This window comes from Hyposmocoma kahamanoa, unplaced genomic scaffold (assembly GCF_003589595.1).
Source record: "Hyposmocoma kahamanoa isolate Upper Pololo Valley unplaced genomic scaffold, ASM358959v1 99879, whole genome shotgun sequence".
NCBI lineage: Eukaryota > Metazoa > Arthropoda > Insecta > Lepidoptera > Cosmopterigidae > Hyposmocoma > Hyposmocoma kahamanoa.
This window is the reverse complement of record NW_020656077.1, coordinates 7,884,842-7,894,192: the sequence shown is the minus strand read 5'-3', so window position 1 is coordinate 7,894,192 and position 9,351 is coordinate 7,884,842. Positions and strand designations below refer to the sequence as shown.

The window sequence follows — 9,351 nt, the reverse complement described above, 5'->3', positions numbered from 1 at the left end:
ACCTATTGCAATAAAACGGCAATTTCATACTTTAACCCCTAATATTTACGCTCTTTTTTAAATATCAATATGTAACTAAGTTTTAAAATTTAATTTAAAACAGAATGTAAATATTTTAAAATAACCGTGAAATACCAAAACATGCTTTCACTAAAACACCGACGAAATATATCAATTGTCTTAACTACTACTCTCATCTGTACAGGAAATATCATTCCGTATTGCTGGTAGTTACTTAAGCCCAAATAATCCTTATTTCTTATGTAATCAAATTACTTTTGAAATCGTTACATTGATCATACTTTACTAATTCGTAAGGCAGATTCCCCTGAGGACAATGAGTAAGAATCTCAAGTAGAAGTAAAGGAGGCTCTTTGTAAATAATTATTTGCATATGTCGCACTGTTAATGCAATAGTGTATTCACTCAATAAGAGTATTTTTTCAGAATTGATGAAAAACACTTCCCGCGAAAAATCGTTGAAATTTATGTATAGGTTACAGTTTATAACTGACATCTAAGCAATTTCCAATTTGCCAAATATATTTAAAAATAAAAGGGAAAACTTAACTTTTGAATATGGGCTATATTGACCAGAACTAGCTCACATGAAGTGTGTCTCACTTTGAGTTAAGTGGACATCTTTTAATGGTTGCCTACAATATTCTAAAAATGGTTTTATTGCCGTGTAGACAATCAAATTTTACATTCAGAAATGGTATAATCTTGAATTTCACGTATTTTGAGTTACAACACTATTGTAATAGCAGTGCGATATGTTATATAATTTACAATATTTCTTTCAAATTATACATAGATCGAGAAAACGTGTTACAGCTAAACAAGTCACTATCTGGGTTTTTGCCATCCGAGTATGCAGAAGCACACTTTAATATAAAGAACAATGACGACATCATTGTTAAAAGAATACTTTAGCGTCTTCAACTGTATAACAGTTGAATAAAATAAATTCATTTAGTTTTTCAAATTATATTACAGGCCTATCTAAGTCTGGAATAAAATCAAATTTAAAAGAAATTCAAATGACTACTTAGTATGGAACCAGACTGATATCTATAACTGTCAGTTTCCTTATCTCCTGACGCTAAGCGACATCTAGCCGCCAAAAAAAAGATTTTCAGTACCTACGTATAGATAGATGCACATTAGGTTACTTCACATAATATCAAATGTCCTGATTGGACAGATTTGTAATAAAAGATTAACTACTTTATTACAAAAAGTAAAGCAGATAATTCCTTCTCTAAAACACTCCACTCGAGAAAAAATTATCAAAAAATTTGTTATATCTATCAAACGGTTCCTAAAGTCTAACCTCTTAGATCAGCAAAAAATCCCACAAATAAACATAAATACATATTTCTGGAGTTACATGACATTATAAGTTTTGAAAATAAAAAAAGAGTGAGAAACACTTTTTAACTTCAAATTGCCGTATCTCGAAAGTGACTGGATGTGCATTGGATCATTTTTGTTTAACTACGTCCAATTTGTGTCTGAGTTATCAATATGAATTAACTCAGTTTTCTTTTGTCATGGCTTAACTTCATGCTTTTTGGTTATATCATAAAATCTCTGCCTCTGAATCTCGTCTCGTCACAAACCCACGACACCATTCACTTTCGTTAAGTCTGCTTAAGGTTACTGTAGTTTAGTTTAATATAACAATGCACCGAATATATTTTATTCAATGTAAAATATAACCTCCAAAACTTAAAACTGGAATATCTTTAATTTCAGACTTCTCATAATAGTAAACCAAAAACCAAATGTGTTCAGGAATTTAAACTCCATATTGTCACATATTGTTCATAAACAGACGCATATAATTTATATCAAAAAAAAATTTATATGGAAGTTCGCCATTGTTGTTTCTTGTGTCACTATAGTTGTAAGCCTCGTAAATGCCAAATTTTGAATATCAACCAAAGGCTTATTATAGAAACATGGCTGCTTAAATGAATTTGTGCAAACAACGGCCAAGAACAGTCGGTTTAATTGTCGTAAAAAATTACCACTTCTTAATATAAATTAAATTGTGACACTTGTGTAAGAATATATATATATAAAAGATAATACGTCAAAATACTTACGCCCACGTAATGTTTAGATGATCGACATCATTAGGGTCAACATTAGCTGGCACGTTCTTGTATTTGGTTGCTAGTTTGTCCACAATGGTCTCGCAACAGGGGCTGCACGTCGTCACCAGATTAGCGATATCGTCTTCTGGCAAAGACGATACTATCATTATGCCTTCGCAAGCGCGCAACACTACTTGGTTATCCTGAAAATATTATAAATTAGATAGGGAAAATGTACAAATTAATTGATGGATAACTCAGCTAAGTGAATTCATTTTAGAGATTTAAAAAAAAATCTGTAGTGGTAAAAAACAGAATTGAGAGATCAATACAAAATAACGACACTCACTGCACTATTCAAGTAAGACAACAGTAAATCAATTAAAAGAAATTTATCATTGTCATCACAGACAGTTTTGTGACTTTTGTTTGATGCATTCTCCTCAGCTACTGAGCTACTTGAAGTGGCATTACAACTTTCGTCTTTCAAGCTCGTCCGTACTATTGAAACATTTCTAAGAGGAGTTGTAGGCATCTCAACTTCAAACAGAGGATTCTTTTTAGGAGTTTGAACTTTATTCCGGAGGGGTATCAACTTTTGAATATCTTCTGGGATAGTTAACATCGAAGCCTTGTCTTCTATAAAAGGTGTGGTGAAAATATTTGCTAATCCTGGTTCTTTTCTAACAAGGCCACACAGAGTGAGGAGTAGCTCCACTTCTTCTTTCTCAGTTGGTGATGCTGGGCTTTCATTGCACCGGATTAACATTTGCTGCAAAGAAAAATGCATTTCAAAGTAAACATTGTAAATGTAAAAAACTATTTAAGTACTCATGAATTATATGGAACATTTCTTCTTGTCAGGAGCAAAAGAAGTATCCTAACACTTTATGCGACGCGAGTGAATCGCAAATTTATGCGAATGCGTGCGTCACATATACAAGTCGCGCTGCTACGATGGTACAGTCCTCTAGAATAGCATTGTAGAGCAATCAATTAACACGTTTGTCCCGAGATATACCACTGGTGGAGCATGGATGACTCACCCATCAGTGGTACCACGAGAGGTCATCACTTTTGATATACTAAGAAATCCATCCTTGTGAAAAAGTGCTAAAGTTGACGTTTCCACCCTGTATAATAGTCAAATTTTTATAATTTTATTTTTCCCTAAAATCTGTCCCATTGGACAACATAAATTGTCATTTTTATCCCGTTCTGAATGTGCTAAATATTATCGAGGTTTTCAATACGGAAATAAAAATTTGTATTTCAATAAAATGCAAAATAATTGAGATATCGAGCTGTAATTTATTCCATGTGCAGTATAAATGTTACATTTAAGAATGAAATTCAATCTCGTTCATATGAGTACCGCGAGCACATTTGCAGTGTTCAATTCTTTATAGCCAATTTTCCACTACTCTTCCACACACGTTGGCAATTACACTTTTGATATTATTTATGAGTTAATTTGATGTTGTTGGCTAACGTAACCCCATCAAAAGTAATCCACGGCATTAGATCGCATGAGCGAGGTGGCCATTCATTCGGATCATTTCGCAAGATTACACAATTATTGAACTGCCTCTGCAATAGATGATTGTTTGGTCAGCTGTTACCGCTGCAAACGTGCTTGCGGTGGTCATATGAACGAAATCGAATTCCATTCTTAAATGTAACATATTTACTGCACCTGGAATAAATTTCAGCTTAATTATTCTGTTTTATTGAAAAACAAAATTGTTATGCTCTTATTGGAAAACCCTATAGTGTGTACTCTAGTTTGAGGTAAACGGATGTTTACCTCAACTTAGAGTACACACTATAGATGTTGACATGATGATGATGATGTTGACACCAAACCATCAGACCGTTGATGGTTGTTTGATTCATTTCACAGTTCTCAAAGATACAGTTTTGTGTGATTGCGATGTACTTACTTGAAGCGGCCTATGGACACTAGCGCTATTAAGGCACGGCTCTTTCGTTCGTCTTAATAACTGTGTAGCTGTATTTAGTGCAAGAGCTCTTGTGCCAGGTGGGCGGTCAGTAGCTACAAGTGCTGGTAATGCATCTAATAAACATACTCTCCTTTGGACTATAGACTCCAAGCACCCGCCCATTGTACCTTCGGCCTGATCCTTTTCTTCTTCCACAATAAGCTACAAAAAACATTTCATAATTATTAAATAAAAAACAGCGTTTTGGAGGTTTCAATCCGATGTCTCCAGAATTAACAATGTTAATTCTGCTTATGTGTAATTACAACAGCGAGTAGGATTAGCTATGAACATGGCTCTGTGCAGTCAAAAACACGTCAAGTAGATAAGTTCAAGTCCTTATACTTATACCATGGATAAAATTTTGTAATCAGAAAAATTTATAATTTTTACAGCGTTATTTGTAGAACAGTAACCTCACAGGACTATTACTAACGTCGTGAACCACAACTATTGTTTCATAAATTTTTACACAACATAATAAATTACCTATTTCTGCCACCGAGCAGTAATGTCAGCATTACTATGTTCCGGCTTTGAAGGATAAGGGTGCTGGTGAAATTACAGGCACATGGGACTTATCAACTTATGTCTCAGGGTGACGGGCGCAGAGACACTGCCTTACGTATACATGTAGCTTACCATCAGGCGCATGACTTGTTCGTCCCGTCACTTGATATAAAATAAATAAAAAAATAAATATAACAAAAAGTTTTTGTTGTACTGTCTCTTTTTAGATTTGTATAGTTGTTCAGCAATGTCTGATCTATACAGGTCTATTCACGTTCACCGTCCGGAACAATTACTGCCAAATAGTAAAACTTGACAAAATCAAATGACAATTTCAAGTATGAAGCTTCATTTGCATCATGCATCTTGGAATTTGGTCAAGTTATGGCTTTCAGTCTCATGCATTTGCTCATCCCGGGAATAAATCGAGACTTGGTGCAGTCATGAAAATCCGCCAAATGTAGAATTCTATCAACAATTTGTGTAGTAGCGTAAGTAGCCTAGTACATAGATATTGTTGATGTAATTCTACTAAGAGCATTTGCGCACTATGTCTGATTTGTATCAGTTCTGAATCCAAGAAATGAAGATCTGAAATGTCACAGGGATCATTTTATCTCTAGGTTTCACAGGTGGACAGTCACCTCTTCTCAGGGCGAAAGTAATATGTTACAATTTAGTAGCACTTGCTTTGATTTGTCATTTTTTCAACCAGACCCAAAGTGAACCTAAAAACGCTACACCAACAACAATCCACTAATTGCAAATTCAAATACCTAGTAAGGCACTTTAACTACTTTAAAGACTAGCACGTCTCAAATACTTGCTACGTTTTGAATTGATAAAGTGACTTACAAGATTTTTTACCAGTAACGATGCAGACTAGCTGTTTCTTACCAGGTTTTAAGGTCTTATAATCTTTGATAAGTTGTAGAATTATGAAGTGACTATCACTACAGTTCGGTGAATACTTACTAAGGGAGTAGTACTCTGTTATAAAATTATTTACCTAAAATTTGCTTACTAAGTTTTACTCTGAAGCAGCCTAAATATAATTATGGCGATTTTTCAAACACAAATGCCACTCTAAAACTAAAGAATCTAAAATGTTTTGCACATTATTGTAAGAGCCAAGGTTATGTATTAACAACATCTCAACATTTGATTGTGAAGTTTTGAGCATAATGTGAGCAAGTCATTTATCAATGTTGTTAAAACAATGAAGATACTTTGAAAATTGAATAATTCAAGGTCACAATTTTACCTGTAACATTTCATGTAGATGATGTGGTACTCTTGTGTCTTCAACATGGATTTTATTGCTATCGTCGTAATTCTGATAAAAATGCAGTATCATTTTCCAGTGGTATTCAAAATCCTCCAGCCTTGATGCTGGAGGGGCCAGCTGAAAGTTAGTTGCGTTTATCGAGATTGCGTGTCACATGAGCTATTCACATAATAAAATTGTTCAATACTTACGACGTCTGCAGCGGTCTGTAGGGCATCGGCGAATTTACTAAACATTTTTCACCTATGTTTTTAATTGTTACTTATTCTCTACAACTACGAGGAACGTTAGATGGACACATTTTCATGAATATTAAATCACTAATAGAAGCTGTAAACTAATTTCATAACATACAAAGCCAAATTGAGACCAAAACGACATACAAAAACGTATGTGTATTATTGAAAGCCTGAAATGTATGACTGTGTATGACAATAATACTTTCATCTATGGTATAACATAGTCATACCATAGTCACTCCTTTTTTTTTTGCTTGACAACAACAGTCATAAAAAAAATCGTTAACTTGCTAGAGCTGTCCGCTTTTTTATTTTTTTCCGATTTATAATGAAATAAGACACTGGGTAAACCCGAAAAATTAAAAAATAATAATAATATTGGAATTACGAAGTTCAGTCAAGAGCACATCAAGCTTGACACCTTGTACAGGGTCAAGAGCACGAAAAGCTTTACACTTAAAACTTAAATCAAACTCTATACCGTTTACGATATCCAAAGTACAAAGTGTCAAGCTTGATGTGCTCTTAGCTGTACTTTATTGGACAGTTCGTATTGTAAGCGTCATATAGTTGGATTTAAATCTTAAGTGTCATGCTTGACGTGCTCTTGACGTGACGATAGTTTTATTTTTTCCATCCTAGCCCTATACCTACATGTCAAGAAGTTCTATAGCCTAAGGTATTTTATAAATCTGTCTATCATATCCTTAGAGGATGGAAAAGATCATATCACGTAGCGATTCGCTCTGGACCTTTTGGAGGGAAAAGTTTCGTTTTTATTTCGACTTTCAATTATTTTGTGAAATCTAGTTTAAAGTGGAATAGGATAGTGCTATTGTGCCTTAATCGAAGATTAAAACGCGAAATTATACGAATCTCGAACTAGAATACCCGTATCGGCCCGTTTTAAGGAATCCCGAGTCAATCCAAGCACGCCGCCTCAAATTGCCTATCCTCTTTGTGGCGGCCATATTTACAGAAACATAATTAAACTTTATGTTTAGGCTGTTGGCTTCGCCAAAGCCTTAATAAATAAAAAAAAATCATATCACGTAGGCAGATGCATACATAATTTGGGCATAAAATTGGATGTAGTTATTGCAGGAGGCCCGAACCCGAAGAATAAAAACTGCCTAAAATAATAATAATTTTACGTGTATTTTTTGCATATTAATCTGGCACTTTGACACTTTTTATAAAAATATATTACCTCCATATCAAGATATAAAGAGTTTTATAGGTTTGGTTTAGTTTTATATACTACCACTCTTGCTCCAGAAGTTGGAAAATATGGTAGAAGGGACAGTTTGTTTACAGATTACTTGACAGATTGGTGGTAGAAAGAGTTAAGTGTAGATCTGCCCAAAGTTTATGGCGTGCCGAAAGGCACTGTTTTGTGCCCCATATGATTCCTTGCCTATATGAATGACCTTTGTGATCTCCAGCTCCGTAAAGGGAATATAGTGACTTTTGCCGATGACACTGCCCTAATATTTCATGGGGTTACTTGGCGATAGGTGTATGGCATTGCTCAGAGTGGCTTCAACTTAGTTTATTCCTGGCCCAAAAACTAAGGCTTAACATTAAATGTAGGAAAAACGAAATTTATTCCCTTTACAATTAAAAACACACAATTCCTCCATCACAGCTCACACCTGTCTCGACGACCAATCATACTCCTGCCCCAATCTTACGCTAGCTTCCCATACCAAATAATCTTGGTGTAATGATTGATAATACTCTGAGCTTTAATCTGCATGTAGATTTACTATCACCAAGGGCTCGTAAATTGATATCTATCTTTAAAAGCCTTTGTGTGTTCTAACATACTACATGTGGTGGAGTACCTAAATCTTCTTTAATAAACGTTGAAAGAGCTCAAAAAGCTGTCTTGAAGGTGAGTCGGTCTTTTCTGTTCTCTACTTTAGACCCTTTGTGATGTTCTGTCTGCGCTTCCACTATTTATTCTTCACACTGTCCTAAAGCAACACTTCAAGCTTTTTTGTATTAATCATAGTACAAAAAATCTTTGCACATTACTGTTTTGTTCATATTATTGTCAAGAAAAATCACTAAAATCGAGATCTCTACGTGGCAGATCAGCTCTCGTAGCTCTCGTAGCATGGCTACGCACGATAGTCGCGACGCGCGCCATAAAATCGAAATAAGTGCGCCCTATTGGTTATCTAAATTACATCTGATCGAGTCAGCCAATAGCGCGATCTTATTTCAATTTTATCGCGCGCGTCGCGACTTTGATGCCTAGCCATGCTACGGGAGCAGTGTGGTAACCGTGCGGCCACAGACGCAAAAAGAGTGCATTTGATACATCAACGTTTTGGGTTTGATTTGGTTTAATTCCTTATCAAGTCGAGATTGAGTAATATTATTTAATAGGACTAATTACTAATACCAAAAAATAAAAAACTGTTTTTATTCTTTCCAAGTCGCGCAATCACAAACTACAGATGCTGTTACCACAATCTAATCAATAATTCTTATTGCAAACGCATCGTGCAAGCAACTAAAGCGGTAAATGAATGTCCTTTCTGTAGCAAAAAAGAAAGATATAAACGGCTATGGCCACTCATAAATAGACCGTTCACATAACCGAAAATATCTTAATTATTGTTAATTTAGGATGCGGCGACGGTTTTCAATGAGAATATCTGCAACAGCTACTACGACATTTTTGTCATCCAAGTACGCAGAAACTGTTTATTAACCTTTAGAATAAAGTTTTCGTTTTACTATAGATTTAAACCTCGTCTATATTGGGTAAGGTAAATTTCACACAATTATTTTCCTTCTCATTAAGGAGCAGGTTATTAATTGCAAACCAATCTAAAGTAGGCATAGCATTATTCATATCGTTGTGCATTCGATATAGATCCTGATTCATAGTGTAGCACTGTGTAGAGTAGACCATAGAATGATAAATACAGTTTTTTATAATAGTATATTGTATATTTTTTCTTTCGTGGTGTTGATATTACTCAAAAATTTATGTGAAGTTCGTCATACATATTGTTCAGCGTGTGCAGTTTGCGAGGCGTCGTAATTCATGCGTCGTAAAATTAAAAATTATCGAAAACTGCTCAGACATCGGTCATAGTCGTAGTCTAACAAAATAACACATTAACAATTTTGGCTGTTTTGGTGATGCTTTGCTTTTTTAAGGAAATGTTAATTCACCAAAGAGGTAT

At 34.7% G+C, this 9,351-nt stretch overlaps 1 protein-coding gene across 2 annotated transcripts in view; it reads right to left on the bottom strand.

Annotated features, from left to right (window-relative positions):
• LOC113239341 (protein FAM160B1-like) overlaps nt 1-6,205 on the bottom strand; it is a 27,979-nt gene extending 21,774 nt beyond the window's left edge. For both annotated transcript variants that reach the window (XM_026476289.1, XM_026476290.1), the window contains exons 1-5: nt 6,098-6,205; nt 5,883-6,023; nt 4,049-4,270; nt 2,455-2,877; nt 2,115-2,308 (exon numbers count right to left, since the gene is read on the bottom strand). In XM_026476289.1, the coding sequence (XP_026332074.1) occupies nt 2,115-2,308; nt 2,455-2,877; nt 4,049-4,270; nt 5,883-6,023; nt 6,098-6,142 (1,025 nt within the window). In that variant the 5' untranslated portion in view covers nt 6,143-6,205. The remainder of the gene's footprint in view (nt 1-2,114; nt 2,309-2,454; nt 2,878-4,048; nt 4,271-5,882; nt 6,024-6,097) is intronic.
• Nucleotides 6,206-9,351: the final 3,146 nt, after the last annotated feature.